This window comes from Asterias amurensis, chromosome 21 (assembly GCF_032118995.1).
Source record: "Asterias amurensis chromosome 21, ASM3211899v1".
Lineage (NCBI taxonomy): Eukaryota > Metazoa > Echinodermata > Asteroidea > Forcipulatida > Asteriidae > Asterias > Asterias amurensis.
Window position 1 is genome coordinate 10306752 of NC_092668.1, and position 23826 is coordinate 10330577.

The following is a 23826-nucleotide window of genomic DNA, read 5'->3' on the forward strand; positions in this document are numbered from 1 at the left end:
TCAAATTGTATAAAGTTTTATTAATTGTGCAAGTCGGCCCCAAAACAAGGCTAAAAACAAGCCACTCTTGGTAAAAGGCAACAAAGCAGAAAGCGTAATACATAAAGTCTTTAGCGGAGCTGTAGGAATTGCCATTTCTCCCAAGACAGGCTAAATTATAAGGAGTTCCCAAGAGATATAACCTTGTAGGAATACTATAAGAAGGATTTGACACTTTGCATGGTAGAAGTACAGTCATGTGAGGTTGGCGGCAACACCATGTGTAAATCTCTTTTGAGTAGTGGAGACGATCAGATCAAACTGATCAAAATGTTGAGTTGTTATTTCCAATGATTCTTTTAAAACCAACACTACTCAAAAGAGATTTACATAATTATGGTGTCATCGCAAACCTTACCTGTTAATATTATACAATAAGTCAGAGTGTGTTGATTTTTTGAAAAGGTATTAACAACCCATTACTATTTTTATTTTGGTTTTTACCCATACTACTCTCCCTCTTGAAAAGAAACTCATGCTATTGACAATGACATTGTGTTCCATAATAATTATACTAAAAATTGTGGTGTCTTTATGGTAAAGCAATTGCACGCACAGAAAATTCAACTTTTGTTGTTCGATTAAAACACGAATGATACTTAAAATCAAGACATAAGGGTTGGTTCATTCACAATAGGCTGTGAAAGTCTATTGCTAATAATAAATATAAATTGTGAGCATCATTGAGCAGGAATTTGTATCCTTTGTAATGAAGACTTGTACGTGTACAAGTTGGGCCAACAGGGAAGTTGACAGGGGCTGGAGAACGAAATTAACCCAAAGATCTTCGATGTGTGCTGAACCAAAATTAAACTAAAGCAACCGAAAGACGAGTCATCACCTCTTAGTGTCGAAACATCCTACCTAGAATAATCCATAAAGGACTCCAATATTACATTTTAAGAGCATTGTTGCAGTATACTTGGCAAAAAGGGATGACGTGATATTTCGTTCCACCAATATCACAAGTTTTGTGCGTGGTATATTATTCGTATAATTTAGATTTTATTTTATTAACTCATTGTTCTGGTTATTAAAGGAATACTGGCTTTAAAGTTGATGGGCACTACGCAAGTTACGGTATTTCAGATGGTCATTTATTTGTGTCTACAGAGTTTTTGACAGTCTCCGACTCGGACATTTTTTCTTGTTTAATGGTTGATCAATCTCAAACTTCTACAGGTTTGTCAGTTTATATACATGTATATGATGGTGTACATCAAGTGCTTACACTGCCAGCAACTGTTTGTAAGTGAAAAAACAATTCGTACTGTTCCTTTATTAATGATATAAATTGGAAAAGTATAGTGGCGAGTATTGCGCCCCAAAGTACCATGGCTGGTCCATCATAGTGTCATTATGCATACAATTTTGCGCCTGCATGACCAGTTCCTTGAAGGGCGAACCTTTAAATAACATTTACATTGTGTAGATGCAAGAATAATTTAACCCTGTATTTCGCTGTCTTTAGGTAATGTCTGTCATAACAATCGAGGAGGGTAGATAGTTAGTAGATAGTCAGCTATCAATTTTCTGGTTGTCTTTGTGTCTTTGGTTTCTCATCTCCTTCTTCAGCTTTTCTATCTTTCCTCTCCCAAATCTAGAAAGAAAACAAAATAACACAAATGAAACACAAACACAGAGTAAAAAGGCCTGGGCCTAATTTCATAGAGCTGAAGCACAGAAACTTGCAAAGCATGAAATTTCTACCTTGGTAAAAACAGGATTACCAACCAAAATTGCACTTGTTGCATATTGCTTGTTACTGGTATTCAGCTGTTATTTGCTTATCCTGAAAAGCATGTGAAAATTTGCCTGGTACTCGGCTTTTTAATCGAGGCAGAAATTTCATGCTAAGCAAATTTTTGTGCTTAGCAGCTCTATGAAATTGGGCCCTGGTCACACAGGCCTCGATAACGAGAACAAGAATGATAAAAAACGCACACCCTCGATTGGTTGAATTGCTCCAAGCAGAATACTCCCACTCTTGTTCAACCAATCGAGGACGTGCATTTTTATCATTCTCGTTTCCGTTCTCGTGGCCTGTGTGACCGGGCCTTAAAACAGTTATGTACTAAAAACCGGCCAAAAAGTTGAGTCGGCCAAATTCTTGCCTATGTGGTTACTTTACACTCCAGTGTTTGGCCTAAAGTTTGATGGGAATCATACCAGCAATACTTTACAGATCATGTGTGACAAATCTACATCCAGATTTTGAAATATCAGTTTCACTTAAACTTGACTAAGTTTTTACCAAAAGACGCACTTCAGACAGCATAATTTTGCGGGGTGCTTCTAACCATTATCGAAGCAGACTTTCGGATAAAAATTACACAATTGTTGCCTGGGTGGGTTGGGGGGGGGTCAGAATCAGTGTGACCCTACCCTTTACTTAGATCTTTTTTAATTTTGTTGATTTGTTGATTTGTTATTTTTTTATTCCATACAGCAACAAAGAGTATACAAAGCCAACAAGAATCTGAGGAACGGGTCCTTTGATGACCTTTAAAAAAAAAGGGTTCATCCATTTTAATTAGGTTTTCTTCCAGTTTATATCGTTTTATCTGATGTTAAGATTTCTGGTTGGTATTGTCTAGTCCATGGTCTTTTGGTTGTCTCTTTTTGTTTGTCTTGGGTTTTCTTGTTCATTGCCCTTAAGACCTTTTTCCTTTGATTTTGTTGGACGTCTTCACTTTAGAGCCACTGGACAATATTGGTAATTGTCAAAGACCAGTATTCCCACTTGGTGTATCACAACATAATGCACAAAATACCAGACCTTGGTCGTCAAAGTTGCGATATATCAATGAAAGGAAAAACACCCTTGTCACACTAAAATGTGTGCTTTTAGATGCTTGATTTCCTGATGTCAAAATCTAACTCCGAGGTCTCTAAATCAAATTCGTGAAAAATTACTTCTTTCTCGAAAACTAAGCTACATGATTAGAGGGAGCCGTCACTCACAATGTTTTATACTATCAACAGCTCTTCATTGCTTGAATACCAGGTAAGTTTTTATGCTAATACTTATTTTGAATAATTACCAGTAGTCTCCACTGCCTTTAAAGGCAGTGGAGACTATTGGTAATTACTCAAAATAATTATCATCATAAAACCTTTCTTGGTTACGAGTAATGGGGAGAGGTTGATAGTATAAAACATTGTGAGAAACAGCTCCCTCTGAAGTGACGTAGTTTTCGAGAGAGAAGTAATTTTCCATGAATTTGATTTCGAGACCTTAAATTTAGAACTTGAGGTCTCGAAATCAAGCATCAGAGAGCACACAAGGGTGTTTTTTCTTTCATTATTATCTCGCAACTTCTATGACCGATTGAGCTAAAATTTTCACACATTTTATGCATATGTTGAGATACACCAAGTGAGAAGACTGGTCTTTGACATTTACCAATAGTGTCCACTGTCTTTAATCTTACCTGTATATATGCTTCTGATAATGTGATCATCTGGGGTAGAATGTCAGCTACATGAAGATCTTGAATCTCGTGCCATTTACCCGTACTCTACAATTACAACAAGGCACACCTCAATTAAGATCTCATAGTTTTGGGTATTTGAGTCTACCTTTTTAAGAAAGATGCAATAAGTCACCTGTGAAAGTTTACTTAATAAAGAAACAATTAAACAAAATCTGATGCAAGAATTGAGGATTATAACCTCCTGCAGATCAAATACCGACGTAACTCAGAGTACTGCTCGACACCCACGCTCAAACCAAGACCAGTTCCATCATTGTTAAACCTATGGTTTCTTAGTCCAACGAGGACATTGCTTCAGCTAAACGCAGGCGTCGACAACGACGTTGGCGCTTAACGAGCCTCCAGGTTGACCGTGATATCTTCAAAGCTCAGCAAGAACTGGTTAAAGTTAAATTCAACAACCACAAGGCCAACTACTACTCAGACAAAATACATGACTGTGGAGGCGACCAAAAAGCCCTTTTCCATGTCATCAACAATCTCATGCACAGGAAAACCACTCCTGTTTTCCCATCATTCCAAAACGCCACAGCAATGGTTGACAGTTTCTCTGATTGTTTCAAAGAAAATATCATCAAAATCAGAGACAACATTTCCCTACACGTTGAACACTATGCTGAGCCCTATGTGGAAGATCCATCAAGTCCCTCATAGAGCGTTTACCATCGCCTCGGATCAAGAAATCACCAAGATAATCAAAAACTCCCTCGATCCAATTCCATCAGCCATGGTACAGGAACATATCTACGTGTTGGTTAAGCCCATAGTGACAATAATCAACAGATCTCTTACCTCAGGTCACTTCCCAGATTGTTTGAAGAGGGCTTTGATTACTCCAGTTTTGAAGAAACAGTCTCTCGACAAAAAATGATTTTATATTTATCGTCCAATTTCTAACTTATCATTTGTGTCGAAGGTTGCTAAAAAGGTAGTAGTCGCCAGATTAAATGCCCACCTCACGGAGTATGGCTTGCGTGACGACTTCCAATCCGCTTACACTAGTTTCCACAGTGTAGAGACGGCTTTGTTGAAAGTCCACTATGACATCATAATTGCCATCGACAACAAACGGGAGGTTCTTCTGGTTTTACTCAACCTTTCAGCAGCCTTTGACACAATAGACCACAAAATTCTCCTCAATAGATTACAGTTTCAATTTGGGGTTCAGGAAACTGCCATCAACAAAATCATACTCAGTATGTTCACATTTCAGGGAATCTCTCCAAAAACTCTGATCTTATATATGGTGGGCCACAAGGATCTGTATTGTGGCCTCTACTTTTCACCTTATACATATCATTCCTTGGCCGAACAAGCTGAACAATCCATTCATGCATTCATCAAGACTTGACTTCTGCAACAGGCTACTTACAGGACTCCCTCAGCAATCACTAAAACGTCTTCAAAATGCTTCTGCCGACTTACTCACCAAGACAAAATCTTCCGAGCACATAGCACCTATTTTGTATAAATCTCCACTGGCTTCCTGTTAAACATAGAATACAATTCAAAATCTTGCTTCTCACATTCAAGGCCCTCCATGGGTTAGCACCTTGCTACATTACACATCTTTTACAACAACGTAACATCAGACCAGGCCTTAGATCGTCATCATCATCACACATACATGTGCTCTATGTTCCCAAAACTCGTCTGGCAAGTTACGGCGACCGTGCCTTTTCCAGCTGCGCAACGCGTCTCTGGAATTCCTTGCCAGACGAGCTGAGGGACACACCTGATCTATCATTATTCAAACACAACCTCAAGACTCGTCTGTTCAATTTGTCTGCTTGCTAGCATCCAGCACTCTTTGATAGGTCAGAGCTTGAGTTCAGTGGCGGTGCTCTTAACCGATCGGCCATGACCCCTCCACTTAACTCTTTGGCCCCAGTTCATGTTTCTGTGGTGTATACATACTTTGTGTAATACATGAGCCCTGTAAGTGCCTTTCCCTGGTCCTGGTTCCCCATCTTGTACGATGTTAGCAATCAGATCGTAGCTGGCTGAAGGATTTCTCTTCTGAACCTCAGGATCCTTGGATAGGTACTCGGTGAAATCCATGTTCCTAAATTAGAAAAGAAAAATGAATTCACTCTTCAGTGAAATCTGGCCAATGTAGCATAAGAAAGCAATATATAGTGAGCTTTGAACTAAAGGGGGTGCAGTTTATGATAGAGTCTTGGCATGTGTTTCGGCAACACAGACCACCGATCATTTTCGATGATGTAAAATAAACAATTTCTGAGAGCTACACAAAATGGTTGTGTAACCAGAAACATTTCAAGACAAAGGTACAACTTCTGAAAACTTATGTTCTGAAACCACAAAGCCTTTCTTAAAAGGTAAACAAAAATAAACCTTAGTCTTTAAAGCCATTGTGCACTTTCAGAAGAGAAAAAAAAAATAAGTTCACAGATTTACAAATAACCTACAGGGTTTACAGAAGGTAATGGTGAAAGACTTCTCTCGAAATATAATTCCATGAAATGCTTTACTTTTTGAGAAAACATTAAAGCAATAATAAATTCTTGTGGCTGTGACACTTGTGTTCTTGAGCAAGACACTTAACCATAAGCTTCTCTCCACCAAGGGGTAAATGAGTACCTGCGAGGGAAGAGATGGTTCTTGTGATTGACTAGCTTATAAGTGCGCTACATATTTGGCAGCACAGCACAAGCTGTATACTCCCCAGGGAGCTGAGATGGTTTAAGGAAAGATGTAAGGCCCAGTGACCATGAGTAATAATGTTGAAGCGCCATGAGTGCTCCTATTATTACCATGTAAATTTAACAGTCTCCTGACGATGACTAGAGCAAGCTAGTTGAAACGTTGAGACCAATCCAAGAACTGACTCTGTGGTAGTACAGTTAATTATGACCCTATAAGCTTAAGTAGTAGTCCCAGTCAATTTTCTATACCTCCACCCGGGTAATAGTTCGAAAAGCAGGACGGTTCTCTTCAGAACTGAGAACCTTCCGATAAATCTACTCTGAGGTAGTAGAATAAACAAAGACAGTTCTCTAAGAACCCACTCAACCTGGCAAGTAAAGTAGATACACCCATGGTCTCACCGCAAACCAAATATATATTGATACTGTACCTCACCATGCAATGCCTCAAATTATACACATGTAAATGCCCTTCTAAGATTGACTCACTTAATAGGGAAGTTAACAATGGTCCGATTCTTCTCAATAAAGAAGAGGTTTTTGTTGAATCGTTTCATGCACAGAATGAGGTAAGGAGGTAGACGAGTCAGCTGAAATCTCTTGATGGTCGAGTCTTTGTAGGTCTTGTACTCCTAATACAAAAAAAAACAAACCACAAAGCAAACAAACAGTTTGTCAATAATTGAATAAAAGGCAAATCCAAACTGCTCCCGTTACAATACTTGATGTTTTGGACACCCTCGGGGGCAAAAGGCACCCTCGGGTGTAAGTTTTCCCCTCGGGTGTACAAAACACCATGGATCATGTGACAGCGTGCAACTATTGTATACTATACGATCACCCAAAAGCCGTACCTTTTCAGAAACTCCATCAAACTTTGTCATGAGTGAAGATAATGGAATCTGTGGGATGATGTTCTGCTCAAGCTCATCCTTGAACAGTGGCGCTTGAGGAATGTCCAACGTTAGGTACAAAAAGGGGGTCTCTGTCACGGTCTCTGTGGGAAACAACACACAGTTCATGTACATGTATTAAAGGGAAGGTACACGTTTGGTAATTACTCAAAACAAATATTAATTAGAAAACTGACTTAGGAAACGAGCATTGGAACGCTGTTGATAGTATAAAACATTGTGGGAAACGACTCCCTCGGAAGTAATGTAGTTTTTGAGAAAGAGGTAATTTCTCCCTAAAACAATAAAAGACTTCTAGTTAGAAGTCTTTAATTCTACTCTGAAAGCACACAAACTCTTCCAACATGGGTGTTTTTACTTTCATAATTTTCTCACAACTTCGATGACCAATGACCAATTGGGCCAAAATTTTCACAGGCTTGTTATTATATGGTTATGATGGGATACACCAAGTGAGAAGACTGGTCTTTGACAATTACCAAACATGTACCTTTCCTTTAAAGGATTGGGTACTTTTTGTTTCACAAAACACAATGTCCACAAATTTACATTCAACTTACACTGTTTGAAGATAATGATAGTAGAAACCTTAAAATATTAGTCGCTGAGGTGCTATAGCTTTTGAGAATTGAGTAAAACAATGTAATGAAAATACGTTTTTGCATGCTAAAATAATTTTTCGTCTAATGATCACTGAGACGAAAATGATTTTCATGACATTGTTTTACTCATTTCTCAAAAACTCTTTGGGGTTTGCCAACCAACAGGGTCTGTGCGCATGCATGAATGTAATTAGCATATTTCTGGAACATGTTGAAAAGGGTCTATTGGGCCCAGTATCAAAAGAGGACTTGATATTTCTAACCTTTATATTCTTCTGTTTTGAGCAGTTCTTCTTTGTCTTTCTCCGGTGTATCCATGGGGATGATTTTCTTTGTGAATACTTTCATTCTACCCTGGAATGTACCGTAGACGATGCTACTCTTGGCTTTCCTTGTTCCGCCGAGCGAAGCATGAAGGGCATTGAGGAACCAGGAGAGGATCTCAACTGGATCACCTGTCAAAGAAGAAAACAACAAGATTATAGAAAAGTTTTAAGAACACTCTTAATATTAAAGGCACAGGGATGGAGTTCACAAAGAGTTAGGACTAGTCTTATCTCGAGTTAGGACTAACTACTCGTCCTAACTTAGGACTAGTCATGCAATTTGTGTATCTTCTAAGTAAGGACTAGTCCTAACTCTTTGTGAAATCAACCCCTGGACAAATTAAAAAAAAAATTATGCAAGGCACCTGAAGGCCACTTCAAAATGTGGACTACAATTATTTTTTATTCCACCTTACATCTAGAGCTGAAACGGGTTACCCCCTTTACAGTCCATATGGATGTAGGCTTGGGTATCATCAATCCAAAGCCCGGCTGGTAGAGCAGAAAGCACTACCTCCCCACTTTTACGTAGCAAGTGTCACGACCGGGATTCGAATCCACACTCTGCTGATTGAACACCAGAGCTTGAATCCGGTGCTCTTAACCGCTCAGCCATGACACTATTGGTAATTACTCAAAATGAGTGTTAGCATAAAAATTTACTGGTAACAAGTCCTAACTGGAGATAGTTTAAATATTGTTGTATTATTAATGTGTTTGCCAAGGAGAGAGACTCCATTTTGAGTTTTGGAAGAAAGTGGCTGGGGTCCTTTCCACAAAGCAATAAAATCCATCGTAAGACAAATTGTCAGTATTACCATAGTGTTTGAATTGTGACATATTTCTTTACTAAGCAACTACGATTGATTAGCAGTTAAGATCAATCTTGGCTCTATATGAAATTTGCCAATGGTATCACTTTGGTTCCCTACCCTGTTTTGTGATCTGGAATCTCTTCTTACTGCACAAGACGATGGCCTGCAGCATCTCGTGTGGACTAACATGGGCCTTGAAGTTCCGGGGATTCCACATCTTACGCATGAGCTCCCCGAAACGCTGCGACAGCAGGCACATGATGTCACCAGGTGGGAGCTTGATGTTAATGTAGTTCTTCTCTTCAAGAAAGTAGTTCCGGAGGGGGACAATGTGTGCGAGGGCCTATTGGTAAAAAAAACAAAATGTCAGTAATTTTTCTTTGAATCCTTGCAAATTGTTTGCACACTAAAATGTTGAGATTTTAAGTTTGGTGTCATGGTATTGGATTCATAAAGCACACATTTGATAATAATAAACGTGGCTTGTTATGTTCGCTCAAATTCGTCACTCAGTGATATTCATGGCGCTTGTATGTTATTATCCCTGGTCACTGGGTCATTTGAGACTGTCATAGCATAAGAGAGGTGTTCTAATGACCTATTCTTCTGGTTTTACTCCAAACCTATGGGTGCAAGATGTCTCAGTTTGGAAATACATCGCGATATTGCGATACTTAATCGACATCGCGATTTATCAATATTTCGATTCAAACCAAATCGATCTACATGTAATATCGAAATCGTTTCCAAATTAGCATCACGATATGCGATAGTATCGTGGTATCACCCAAGCTTACCATTAATCGCATACTTACATGGAGCAACACATTGCAGTAGTCATTTGCTTTGATGTTGTTGAGACCTACAATGCCCGGAAGATACGTTGTCTTGTCATAAGCTCTAGACAACTTGGTGTTACTGTCAAGATTCTCAATGTCATCCTTCGTAAAGGTGGGTCTCAGGACGTACTAAACAGAGAAGTAAAATGAAGTTGACGGTACATGTACATGTACATCAGTATCATTATTCTTTTAAAGGATTTAGGTACTTTTTCTCACACAAAATGTCCACAGCTTTCAATTTAACTTACATGTACATGTACACCGCTTGAAGATAATGATAGTAGAAAGCTTACTAGAGAAATTATTTAGTAGGATTTGAAACTTTGCATGGTGAAAATACGATACAGAAAGGTTTGCGGTAACACCATGTAATGACTATCTCCAATGAGTTGGGGTGGTTCTGCAGCATGCAGCATCAGAGCCCAGCTTTCTCCAGAAGACGATCAGAGCATACTCATGGAAACGTCGAGTTGACACCAATGGTTCTTTTCAGAACCACCCCAACTCATTAGAGATTTTCATAACATGGTGTTACAGCAAACCTTTCTATATTGAAAATATTACTTGCTGAGGTGCTGTACTTTTTTGTTAGACATGAGTAAAAACATGCACGAGAATCTGTTTACATGCTAAAGTAATTGTTGTGACTTGTTATACTCATATTATCTCAAAAACAACTACAGCATCTGAACAAGTATTATCTTCAAGTACGCGCTAATCCTCCAATCAGATTGGCAGAATGGAGTGGTGATAAAAACCTATATTGCACGGCTAATATCACTACCATGCGCCTTGTGTGTTCTATGTCACGCACCAAGTTTGCTTGAAGATAAATACGTTATCACACGCGCGCTCGTGGAAATACGGAAAATATAGCGCGTCTGCGTCCCATATCCAACTCGGCCTTCGGCCTCGTTGGATATGGGACGCAGAAGCGCTATATTTTTCCGTATTCCACTCGCGCTTGTGTGATAACTTATAATATTTTAAGTGGTGCTTTCTGCCATCCCTATCTTCAAACTGCCCGAGTTTAATGTAAATCTGTTGACATTGTATCTGGTGTCCTACAAAAGGTACCCAGACCCTTGAAAGGAGTTTATTAAAGGCAGTGGACACTATTGGTAATTACTCAAAATAATTATTATCATTCATGTCATTGACTCTTATTTCAACTGGGTGGCCCATTCAGTAATAACCACTGGTGTCCCATGTCTCAACTTATAGGCCTACAAAGCTAGAATAAAAATGTAACAGCAAAAAGTACCACAAACTCCTCACAATGTTGCTTTGTTAAAATGCCTCATAAAAAATATGACAACGTAATTAGGAAATATTAATCCAGTGGTTATTTAAAAGTGTGAAAAGATTGATGGTGACAGCAGACAGGACTTGTTAAGAATTGAAAGAATGGCATTCCATTGTTAGAATTTAGTTCAAGTTTTCAATGAGATGTGTACAGTGGTTGAATCATCTTTTCGGCCCAATTTCATTAAGCCTGTAAGCATAAAACTTGCTAAGCACAAAAACCTCTTGCTTACAGAAACTGGTTACCAGCATTATCTATTATAAAGGTTAACTTTGCAACAGGTGCCCCGCTAATTTTTTTGCTTATGCAAAGAAATTTGCTAAGCAGTATTTTCTGCTTAGCAGCTTTGTGAAATTGCGCCGTGGTCTTGTTAAACTCACCGTAATATCTTCAAGTGATGAGTCAATAATTTCATAGTTATCCGGCAGGCAGTAGAACTTGAGGGTATGTAGATTAAGGAAGACATGATGGTTGATCTGAACACTGTGGGTGTAGGCATGGGACTTCCTCCCTCGTCCTAACAAAAGGGGTGAGAAGACAGGAAAATGGTTGAAAAAACAAAACAAAATTATTATGGACAGTTAACAAAAGCTTTTACACCTCTATGTTATACGAATATTAAAAACCACTCAGCTGATTTCCCCAAATGCTAGGATTAATCTTGAGTTGGGACGAGTAACCTGTCCTAACTTAGGATGGGTTCAATGCGTCCTACGTCTTCAAATAGGACACTAAACTCATCCCAAGTCCTAAGATTAATCCTGAGTAAGGTTGGGAAGAGTTTGTGAAATCAACAGCAGGTCTTACCTTGAAAGTACTTGGCACATACAAGGCAAGCATACACGTTCAGATGGGACAGGGAGACTGAGCACAATTTCTCAAAATCAAAATCTAAGACTCGCCTAAAAGACAAGAAATGAAAACAAACAACAAGGTAATAATACGCTATACAAACTAATCATAGTACACAAATACAAAATCCTGCAAAACATTTGATGAAAAGGAAAGGTACGAAGTGTCTAAGGCACAAAGTGTCCGAAGTCACTTCGTACCTTGCAAATGTACGAAGTATCCAGGGTAGGAAGTGGCAATGGTACTAAGTGTACAAGGCATGGAGTGTCCAAAGTCACTTCGTACCTTGCAAAGGTATGAAGTGTCCAGGGTTCGAAATGGCAAAGGTACGAAGTGTTCTGACTGACACCATCATACCACATAAAAATACTGTGCGTTGTAAGAGTACATTGTGTGTATAATGACTAGGAAGTTTACCTATTGATTGTATCGAGGTAAGGGCAGCTTCTGCTTTTGTCAACTTTGGGATCCTTCACTGGAGCTGTGTGATAAAAACATCAATATCAATTACCACACTATTTTAAAATTGATTTTGAAATGTTTTACTCTCCCAACGTTACTAAATTATTTTGACCTTAACGTTTTTGGTTCTGCATGCCATTCTTATGCAATTGCAGTGTTTGCTTACCATGCTGCTAACCCCTAGTCGGACTCGGAGGTAAATCTTATAAACCCTGATTTTTCAAACCTGTCAAACAAAACTAGTCAGAAACAAAATTGCGATTCTGGTTGGAACTCTTGTTGGAGTGTAACAAAAATAAGCATGGCTTTTCTGCATCATAAGTACTTACTGTATGATATGTTGGTGCAGGAATATGATACTTTTGTTCACAAACACTTGGCACTAGATTGGTTATGCCAGCTATAAAAAATGTAGCTGAAAACAGTGAAGGCAGGGCCATTTGTTGAACCGGGAGTTGAACCAAATTTTGTGCTTAATTTGTGACCGAGGAAAAGTTACCGTATGCACCACCACTTTTTCAATCGATATGAAATAATATACGTAGTAGGCCTACATGTATCTCTACATTTTACCTCTCATATAAATGTACATTGTACATGCATAATGAGATATCCCTTATGCTTCTTGTAATAAAAATGAGTGAAAAAGTGGTTGTGCACTACCATGATACAGAAAGTTATCCGTGACTGACCGATCAGGGGTCGAAATTGCCACTGCACTAGCCCGCTAGCCCAGGACTACCAGATTAACAGTAGGGCTACTCATTTTTCCAGTTTGATAGCCCGACAGGCTAGTGGAAATATAAATAATGCAACAATCAACATCACAAACAATATTGGACTGTGCCGATGGTATTGTAAAATGAAATACTTTCGGTGACCAATTTGTGCCACGACTCAATACATGTATATAAATAAAGTGTTTTTCGGGCTACCAAAATCTCATCGACATCAGGGCTACTAAAAATCCCGAGTTACTAATACGATAGTATTACTAGCCCTGCTGACCACCTAGCCCTGGTAGGACGTCAGTCAGTGCCACTGCACTGACGTCCTGGGTATAAAGGTTCTTTACAATGCGAACACAAATTTGACTACAATTTTCTTTATTTTTTACCTGATTTGAGAAGTTGAAATTCCGTTCATATATTCATAGTGTCCCTAACTATATTTTCAACGAGTTTACAGCTGACAAATATATCCATGGAAGAAATTGTTTCCGAAAATATGTCGAAGTTCTGCACTGGCGATGTTGATCATCGTATACCAGTTGATAGTGTGAGCCCAAGTGCGCATGGCTTTAGAGTGCAGCGCGTTGTCTTGCCGCTATTCGCCGTCAACTGGGTAGGTGCCATCAAATCGCCTTCAACTCCTCCAATACACATTTAAAATCCAAGAGGCATAAAACCGGAAAGCCCTACACCTCAAATGGAATTTTTTAAAGTTTCAGGTTGAATTTCGGTTACAAAGTGAGTTTTTTTTCTTTCCTGCGCATATATATTTTTTTCCTAGGACAGATGAGGCCACTTAGCATGCACCAATTTAACGGCCTCATCTGTCCTGGAAAAAAGATACGCTTCCAGCACATGGAGTCTTGGCACAAGACGTCTATGCTCGGTATACTATGTACTGCGCTTTGTGTAAATTGCTCGCTGACTATTATCCATCTGCTTAGTGGGTCAATTATATAGTGAGCGGTTGACGCAAGTTGATGGAGCCGCCAGTGATCAGTGCAAGAAAGTGTTTACACGGAAGTTAGTGCACGACGTGGGAATGGAAAACATAAATTTCAATTTTCTTTTTACAAAATTTTAACACCAAAGGAGACAATTCAACAATTTTAAATAACGCGGGCTTGGAGTTCCAACTAGGCCTACAAGGAACATGTGAGTCAAAGTTCAGACTCCCAACTTAGGTAGAAATATTTTAAACAGATTTTTGAAAATTTTTCGCAATGGTATGGGACCTTTATACCCTGGACTCCGTCGCGTTGCATGCAACGGAGGAGTCCAACCTGGGCTACTGACTAGTTACGATAACGTAACCCTCCTGCCGACGGCGTAGCCGGAGGGTTACGAGTCGCTTCAATCAAAAAACGGCGAAATATTGTAGTCAACAGATTTGCTCATTTTTTTACCACTTTAAAAAATAATGACACAAATTCTGTGAACACGAACGTAATCCTCAATGTCTAATGATTAAGATTCAAAAACACAATTGAGAAAATATTTTGAAAAAAAAAGGACAAAAACTTACCAGATTCCGGGAGCGAAACAGTCACAAATTTCCCAGGTTCTATTTTTGAACCTGTCGCTGGTTACCATGCGCAGCCCCAAGCGCTGAACCCAACCGCAGGTACCAGCCGACCGAGCCGCAGCCGAGTTTGACTAAACCATTCTGTAAAAAGGGGTGTTACAAGGGGTGCTGCAGTGCGGCAGTGCTTTAAGTGAGTGAACAGCGGGCATAGTAAACGGACAATGCACACGCACTGCCGCGCTGCCTTATAACACCCCTTTAACAGAATGGTTTAGTCTTACAGCAATGAAGAACATCGGGAAGTCACAAAATGGCGTAGCGAAAGGTTCAAAATAGAACCTGGGACTGTTTCGCTCCGGGATCTGGTAAGTTTTTGTACTTTAGTTCAATATACTTTCTCAATAGTGTGTTGAGTGTTATTCATTAGATATTGAGGATTAAGGTCGTGTTCTTAGAATTTAAGTCATGATTTTCGAAAGGGGAAAAAATCGAGCAAATCTGTTGACTAGCTGTTGAAATTGTACGTGTTTGACCATTTCGCCGTTTTTCGATTGAAGCGACTCGTAACCCTCCGGCTCCGCCGTCGGCAGGAGGGTTACGATATCGCAACTAGCTACTGACGAGTTCGGGTCATCTCGTACCCAAGTCAACTCGTACCCAAGTCAACACGTACCCAACTCAACTCGTACCCAAGTCATCTCGTACCCAAGTCAACTCGTACCCAAGTCAACTTGTACCCGAGTCAACTCGTACCCAAGACAACTCGTACCCAAATAAATTGTTACAAAATTTTGGAGTTTCAACTCGTACTGATAAATATTGTGGTTTATTTATTTTTTGCTATGTAAATCGTACATTTATTTATTCATTGTTGTTATGATTTCTTTTTTTCATGTTGCAGATACATGTAAAAAGATAATCAGAACATACGCAAATGAATGAATTGAATGAATTTTATCATGAAATTTTCTAATGGGAACTCTTTAACAAGAAAAACACGGAACGTTTGCGTACTATACATTGTGAGTTTTTACATTGGTGAGTTTGTTTTTGCGCAAAAAAGAGAAGAACATAAAAAAAAGTTAACCTTTTTTACGTCTCATATTTTGTCTTTATAAGCACCAAACATTAAAAACGAAATTACAGCCTGCCTGTTTAAAACATTGGAAGAATACTACTGTAAAACATCTTAAAGAAATCATCCCCCCCCCCGAGAAAAAAAAGGGCAGAAGAGAGATGAACATCTAGCATTATTATAAACAAAATTCGTGAGAAGGTATTATTTTTGATAAAAGTAAGTAGAACATAAATTTTATTTCCCGTCGCTTATAAAATCACGCCGAACGGATTCTCCGTATCGGCGTACGTTATACGGTACGAGTTGACTTGGGTACGAGTTGACCTGGGTACGAGTTGACTTGGGTACGAGTTGACTTGGGTACGAGTTGACTTGGGTATAATATTTTGGGTACGAGTTGACTTGGGTACGAGTTGACTTGGGTACGAGTTGACCTGTTTCGCTACTGACCACCATGCTGACCACCTATAAAGTTTAAAGTACACTTAATTTCGACCCCTGCTGATGCACAAAGAAAAGTAAGCAGTGTTTCCGCTTCAGTCCTACATTACAACAGCAGCTTGTGAAATTTAGGGTGAATAATCATTACAGAAGGGAAAGTTGTCACACAAAACAAGTAAACATATTTTTTCACGAATTAACTGCACTGCAGATCCAATGATGGATCTTGAGAGACTCGAGCAATTCTTTTATGAATTAAGCTATTTTCTCAACGAGTATATAGTAACATTAGATTATCCCATCCAAGGCAAGTATTAATAAAGCGTAGAACTACTTCACAAGTTACCAATTTCATCGTCACTATCGGAGAAATCGTCTGGAACATCAACGAGTTTCCGTTTCACTCCTGTTTTGGTGTCCGCCATGATGGATTTGCTGTTCGATTTTGCCGAATGGTGGCGCCCTTGCCAGAAACAGTCAGTAGTCTGGTCGCTAAAAGTTTTAAATGGTTACCAGACTCCACATGGTGATATTGCGCAATATCACTCTCAGCATGTGCAGGTGAAAACAAAACGAGTTGCCGTTGACAAAAGTGGTAAGATGGTAATTTGTTTAAAATTAAATGGATCATCCTCTATCATGGAACCTACTATTAATTAAACTAGTTTACTACTAAAAAAAAAAAAAAAAAAATTGATAAATGTTAAGTTAACTATTTATTAAAGGAACACGTTGCCTTGGAATTGGATCGGTCGAGTTGGTCTTTGAAAAGCGTGTGTAACCGTTTGTTATGAAATGCACATGGGTAAAAGATGTTGTAAAAGTAGAATACAATGATCCACACAAACATGCCTCGAAATTGCACGGTTTTCCTTTTAAGTTACCTCGTCGACTAATACGGTCGGCCATTTATGTGATTCAAAATTTTGACTCCCATAAATGGTCGACCGTGTTGGTTCGCACAGTAAAAGGCAAACCTCGCAAATTCGAGGCAAACTTGTGTGGATCATTGTATTCTACTTTTAAAACATCTTTCTTACCATATGCATTTTACAATAAAAAATTGTTACAAATGCTTTTTATAGACCAACTCATCCGATCAAGGCAACGTGTTCCTTTAAAATTAAATTCTTCTCGACCTAGTCCTGGCCTAGTTGTTCTTCATTGTCATGATCATGATGGTTCTTCCATCATTATCATGGTTGGATAGTTCTTCCCATCAATTGATCAACATTCATTTTTCAACTTGAACTTGCTAGCCTAACTACTTTTGTTTTGTTTAAGCCATCTATACAATTTCAGTACAGAAAAAATAAGTCACAGATTTGCAAATAATTTACACTTTACACTTACAGGGTTTACAGAAGGTAATGGTGAAACCCTTAATCTTGAAATATTAGGATAACTTTCCGTACGACGCCACCACTTTTTCACTCATTTTTACAAAAAGGGATATCTCATTGATGTAAATTAGATACTATATTATTTCATATCGAATGAAAAAGTGATGGCGCCATATGGAAACTTTTCCAAATATTATTCCATTAAATGCTTTACTTTTTGAGAAAACAATAAAACAATATCAATTCTCGATGTCATGACACGGCGAAACGTGCAGAAACAAGGGTGGGTTTTTCCCGTTATTTTCTCCCCACTTCAATGACCGATTGGGCCTAAATTTTCACAGGTTTGTTATATATAGAAGTTGTGGTACACAAAGTGTGAGCCTTGGACAACACTATTTACCGAAAGTGTCCAATGGCTTTAAGTTGCACTTCCACTAGCCCTACTCCTAGAACTATTTCGGTTTCGTCCGGCCCGGACGAAACCGAAATAGTTCTAGGTAGCTAGGAGTACACTAGCCCCACTTGTGTGGCCAACAAGGCTCGCTGAATCCTTAAGCTACACTTCCACTTGCTTGCACTTTCTAGATCTGATTGTTACTTTAATGTAATCGCCCGGCTGGAGGGGCTTTAACAAACAGTTTATACATTTCACAAACCAACATATTATGAAGCTCCAGCATGGTTTTGTATCTGTTGGTCATGTCATGTTGGTTGGGTGCGATCTCCGTCAATCTGCACGATCAATTGATAGCACCGCACTATCGACTGAACACGCTGCATGATTGATTGAAAGGTCTAGGGGGCCTATTGTCTGCTCAGCAATTGGTTGATTGCCCAACAATTTGTCGATCGCGCAACAAACATCTGCCGATTGTGCGCAGGAATATAGAGAGGCTGGAAAGAGGCTATAAATACAGTACGCACAATGACAATAATGAGCATTTCAGGCACAACCTACAAAACCCACCTACAAGGTGTACCTAGCTGCTTCTATACAAGCTAGAAACTGAAATGGCTCCCCTGTTTAGCCTTCATTCGATATGAATAATTACCAATTTGTGGGTCTCCGTAATGAAGTTTTTTCAAATAATTGTTCATGATAGTTACGAACATCTCTGATGACTTCAGCAGCTCAAAATCCTGATTTAAACTTCCTGTGAATGTGAATGTGAAAGAGTTGAATTGTGCTCAACTTCTGCCAAACATTCGCTGGCTGTGCTGCCCCGTGGCGTCAGAATTTGTATTGCATTCTATCACATTCGCAGGAAGTATAATCCGGCTATAAATACTTACGGTTCCTTTGTACTGCTCAATCAAAATTTCCCCACACACTGTGTATATATGCATTCACACTATATAATGCAACTTTCTTGACAAGTTATATAAAACCTCTATGTATTCTTTATTTGATTAAGATTCCTGATTGCCAAACTCTGACAGGTGAGATAATCTGCAATGAAATGGATCCATTCAGGAGAACTTTCCTTAGTGATGAAGATGCAGTGGACTATTGCGAGAGTGAAGAAGAAGGGAGTGACGAGGATGACATAAATGAGATAGAGGAAGCACTCCTACAGAGTATCCACTATGCTGAAGACTACCAGGAAGACTTATCCCCAGGGGAGGAAGATGAGACCAAGTCACCCCGGCAGCTAATGTCAAACGAATCCTTTCCACACATCAAATTCACGAGTGTCAAGAGAGATAAAGTTGAATTAGAGAATACTTTCCAGATCCAAGTTCCTATCACAGGTGATGTTGAAAATTCAGACAAAACAGGAGTGCAAAGTAAAGGGTTGGATGTTACTGTTAAGTTGGAGGTAAATAAGTCTTTGGAGGAAGACAGGAATGCAAAAACTGCATTGAAAATTAAGAATAAACTTTCCAAGGCTGCTACTCGAGTAACTGAGGAGAACTATGTGAGTGCAATTAGTATTGACTCGGATTCAGATCAAGATTCCAAATATAAATCTTTTCCTAAATCCAGTTTGAAATCTAAGATCTCATGTGATGCAGAAAACAGTGTTATCGAAATTAGTTCGGATAACGAAGAACGTAGATTGCAGAGGCTATCCTCAACTCGGATTAAAGAAGAAGTTGAAGTTATATCAATATCAAGCAGTGATAGTGATGTTGAATCTGTTTTGAGCGAAGAATTAGACGATGTACAAAAGGAAGCAATTGCTTCTGATGAGCCGAAGCTATCATCAATAAGACGAAAGTGGAGCAAGCCAGCAGCGGTTTCAGGTGATGGTAGGACCTTGACTACCTTGAGTCAGGACGTGCCGGCCAAGAAAGTGAAACTAAAACGTAGTGATGTCGCAGAGCTGAGACAGATTTTGGATGTCATCAAGGAGTTGAACAGTGATGACGACCTGTCTAGTGAAGGTGCCATGGTGATTGAATCTGTCAGTGAAGATGAGGCATTAGATGTTCACTTTATTAATTTAGGGGTAAGTTCCAATTCATGAAATGCTTAAAGGCACTGGATACTATTGGTAATTACTCAAAATATTTTTTAGCATAAAACCTTTTGGTAATGAGAAATGGGCCTTTCTTACTGTTCATGCATGACGTCATAATTCCTACCCAAAATGAGGCTTTGGGCGCACGTCCACCATCACTTGCAGTGGCCGTGCCCATGGCCTCGCTTTGGGTTAGCATTGTGACGTACGTCATGCATACATATTAAGAGAGGCGTACATGTATGTTGATAGTGTAAAATATGGTGAGAAACGGCTCCAGCCCTTCTGAAGTAACGTAGTTTTCGAGAAAGAAGTAATTTTCCACGAATTTGATTTTGAGACCTCAGAATTAGATTTTGAGGTCTCGAAATCAAGCATCTGAAAGCCCGCAACTTGTGCGAAAAAAGATTTTCCTTCCATTATTCTCCCGAAACTTTGAAGACCAATTGAGTTCAAATATTTACCAGTATAGATACGCGTACACCAAGTTAGAATACTGGTCTCTGATATCACCAATAGCATGAATAGTGTCCAGACCTTTAACCTAATGCTTAAAAGGCAGTGGACACTATTGGTAATAACTTTTAGCATAAAACCTCACTTGGTGACAAGTAATGGGGAGAGGTTGAACGTATAAAACATTGTGAGAAACAATAACATTTCCCTCTGAAGTGACATAGTTTTCGAGAAAGATGTAATTTTCCCACAAGTTTGATATTGAGACCTCAGATTTAGAGTGAATCAAAGGCTTTGACCAAAAACTGTACATTAGTTGATACATTACATTTACATGTAGCTTCAGCAGTGCCTATGGCTGTTACCAAGTTTGTTCAAATTGATCTCAAACTACACCAAAGACTGTGTAAAGCTTTTAATGAGCAGATAAAGTAAAAGTCTTTCTTCTCTTTTGATCCAACAGATGGGTCGATACTACCAGAATGAGGGGAACCCTTTTTGCTACAAATGTAAGCAGTCTGGACACAAAACACAGGACTGTACCAACCGAAACGTAAGTTAGCGGTCTGAACACAGAACTCAAGACTCGGTGAATGATGGTCAAGGCTAGCCTCAAACCAGAGCCTTGCTTGTGAATTGGGATTTCAGTCCCTGTTGACTGCTCCCCAGTCAGGGTTTTCCACCAACCTTTCAAAGCGTGGTTTCTTCATCGACAGGGACCAACTTCATGGCTTTGCTTACTGCTGAATTCTGCTTACAATCACCATTCTCCGCTTACATGCAAGCGCTAGCCTTGTAAGCGTAGAATGCCTACCGCCTACGTAGTAACGTGGAGTACGCACACATAGAAGGCAAAATTCCCTGCTAACCAGTAAAATACGCTTGCCGTGTATATACAGATTTCCCTGCTTCGGTAAGCGTTGATTCCTTGCTTACTGTATTCAGCAGAGCCATGCAATTGGGCCCTGCTCTTCTTAGGCTGCGTTCGATTAGCTTCCCTGTGCAGACCCTGCAGTGCTCACTCTGGTGAGCCCCTGCCAAGAGCTAATCGATCACTCACCATCTCGTGGTGACGTCAAGCAACCGGGGCCAGCCTCAAAGTGACCCACTCCAAAAGCAGGGCACTTGGGGATGACCCGGTTGAGCCCCTGGAATGATGTCAAAGCTATTCGAACGCACCGGGGACGCTAATCGAAGGCACCCTTTGATAGCTTCAGTCCAATGGGTTACAGTGCGAGTCACTTTGAGGGTTTGTTTAAACTGTTCTCTCCATGCACAAGCTAGAATATCGGGGGAATATGCACAACTGGCTTTCTGATATGCGCAAAGTTGGGTCAATGTGCAACACAAATTAAGAATAAAAAAGTGATGACTTACTTTACAAAAATCATTGAAACAAAACAGAATGCACAGTTAGGGAAATTAAAACCAAGGTACACACAAAGGAGAAAAAATTCCAAATATTGTAGCTCCTTTCAACTCAGCATCTGTTATCCAAACTTCCAAAATTCTGGGTCTATTTTATATTGCCCCACAGTTTTAGAGAAGGAAAAAAATAAACAATCCTACTACTAAAAATAATAGCAAAAAGTATGCCTTTTGCATTTGTGCTTCTAAGTTCACTAAAAACCGCTCTAAGATAGAAAGATTTCTGTTTTGTGGTGGAAGGTGAAGTTGAATAATTAACATTATTAATGTTTATGGTGCTATTATTTCCTTTCTCAGAAAACAAGGTTCATGACATGCATCCTGTGTGGTACCAAGGGTCATAATGATCGTCAGTGCTCTGAAAGACAATGTTTTGCCTGTCAGGAGGTTGGGCACCAGATAAAAGATTGCACCAATAAGAAGTATCGATATATTACGTGTAATCGGTGCTCAATGACAGGCCACAAAGCAAAGGTTAGAGGGATTTATGACTGGGCGGGGTATTAGTTGAAAATCTTTGTGGTGGAACGACCTTGAGCAAGTACATGTACACCATGTTTAACAAAAGGTTGACTTTTTTACTCGAACCCAGGCTGGTCGACCATTGGTTGGCTACTGAGGTCAACCATTTCGTACCAGCCTCATGACTATGGTTTCTTCACTGGTCCCAATAGCCTGTTCCATTCTAACATGTGTAAAGCTCAGAGGGGAACCAGTCACACTACAGCGAAAGGCTGTGATGTGACTAGACTTTCAAACAAGTCCTTTGAGTGAGTGTGTCACTGCACATGAATGTTGGCGGTCAATAACGTGTCAACTAAATGTGGGCACTTGCTCCTTGTAGAGATGTCAGTCACCTGTTTTGCCTTGCCACTCACTGGATTGGTGTTGTAAACAATTTTGTAAATTTTATCTATCCTTTATTTTCTCAGTCATAGTTACATTTTGTGTATTGTAACTATTGCATTGCCCTTTGGGTGGGACGTAAAACCATTGGTCCCGTGTAACGTGTAACGCACTTAAAAGAACCCAGTGCACTTACCGAAAAGAGAAAGGGTTTGCCCCATTGTTCCTGGCTGTGGCTCCTTTGTAAACTATTACATGGTGCTAAGGATTAGGTCTCATGATTCAAAAACTTTCACCAACTCACCTTGCAGTAAAAATACTTTGCACTTCGTATCCTTTGGAAAAGGCAAGTTATAAATACGGTTATTGTTTTTATTGTTGATTAACTCAGGGTTTTTGTTGATCCTTGAACAATATTTAAAATCTTCAATTGAACTATCCTAACTTAAGACCTAAAAAGGCTTCAAAACGTATTGCATTCTTTTAGAATTTTTATTATTATTATTTTATTATTATTTTTTTTTTGGTTTCAGTATTGCCCAGATCGCTGGAGACAGTATCACATGACGGTAAGTGGAGTCTGATTTGCCGTTTATATTCTTGGATCGAGCATCTGACAGAAAACACAATTCCATGCAACGAGAGTGTTTTTCTTTCATTATTTTCAATGGCAAACTTAGCCCAAAATGTTCACAGATGTTATTTCATGCATACATACATGGGATACACCAAATGAGGATACTGGTCTTTATACCATGCCTTTAATGCACCCATTTCATGTAACATAGCAACAAGAATCTAGGCTTCAAAGGAGTGATTAAAGGATGATAATATTTTGTTCCATTGTTTTGTTTTGTATACACGCGTAATTAATCTTAAGAAAGTACAGCTCTTGAATTCAACACAACACTTCTTTATTCATCAGCCTTCAACAACTTTGTAAACATGGCGTCCTGTATCCCAGCCATAGCATGACTGCGCTATTACAGTTTTTACATAGAAATAGAACCGATAACGCTGAGTGCATCATTGTGCAAACGATTTCGTACGCTATTTTTTTGTTCATTGTCATGAACAATGATCAGTAATAACACATGGAAATGGTCTATGTTCAAAGCCATTTTGCCATACAAGCATGTCACAAGGCTGATCATTTTGCCATACATGAGATGAAAATTTTTGCCAT

The 23826-nt window shown here is 39.2% G+C and overlaps 2 protein-coding genes across 3 annotated transcripts in view; one reads left to right on the plus strand and one right to left on the minus strand.

Moving 5' to 3' along the window:
* On the minus strand, nucleotides 1-16531 carry LOC139953146 (ubiquitin carboxyl-terminal hydrolase 39-like). Its single transcript, XM_071952567.1, has 12 exons — nucleotides 16446-16531; nucleotides 12280-12343; nucleotides 11818-11912; nucleotides 11391-11527; nucleotides 9678-9830; nucleotides 8980-9205; nucleotides 7985-8176; nucleotides 7060-7202; nucleotides 6695-6837; nucleotides 5454-5601; nucleotides 3474-3560; nucleotides 1-1639 (listed from the first exon to the last, which is right to left on the minus strand). Exons 1-12 carry the CDS (start codon nucleotides 16522-16524, stop codon nucleotides 1565-1567), a joined length of 1542 nt encoding a protein of 513 aa, XP_071808668.1. The 5' UTR covers nucleotides 16525-16531; the 3' UTR covers nucleotides 1-1564.
* The window catches only part of LOC139953144 (uncharacterized), a 14459-nt gene continuing 7155 nt past the window's right edge, over nucleotides 16523-23826 (plus strand). The window contains exons 1-5 of one of the 2 annotated variants that reach the window (XM_071952564.1): nucleotides 16523-16694; nucleotides 18886-19898; nucleotides 20830-20919; nucleotides 22092-22268; nucleotides 23174-23209. In XM_071952564.1, coding sequence (XP_071808665.1) covers nucleotides 16523-16694; nucleotides 18886-19898; nucleotides 20830-20919; nucleotides 22092-22268; nucleotides 23174-23209 — 1488 coding nt within the window. Of the gene's footprint in view, nucleotides 16695-18860; nucleotides 19899-20829; nucleotides 20920-22091; nucleotides 22269-23173; nucleotides 23210-23826 lie in introns of both variants that reach the window. The other variant, XM_071952565.1, reaches the window with a different exon arrangement.

Coding starts and splice junctions, on each gene's coding strand:
- LOC139953146 (XM_071952567.1), bottom strand. CDS start 16,524: ATGGCGGACACCAAAACAGGAGTGAAACGGAAACTCGTTGATGTTCCA. Junction 3,561..5,453: donor GGGCTCATGTATTACACAAA/GTATGTATACAC, acceptor TTGTAATTGTAG/AGTACGGGTAAATGGCACGA. Junction 1,640..3,473: donor TATCAGAAGCATATATACAG/GTAAGATTAAAG, acceptor TTTTCTTTCTAG/ATTTGGGAGAGGAAAGATAG.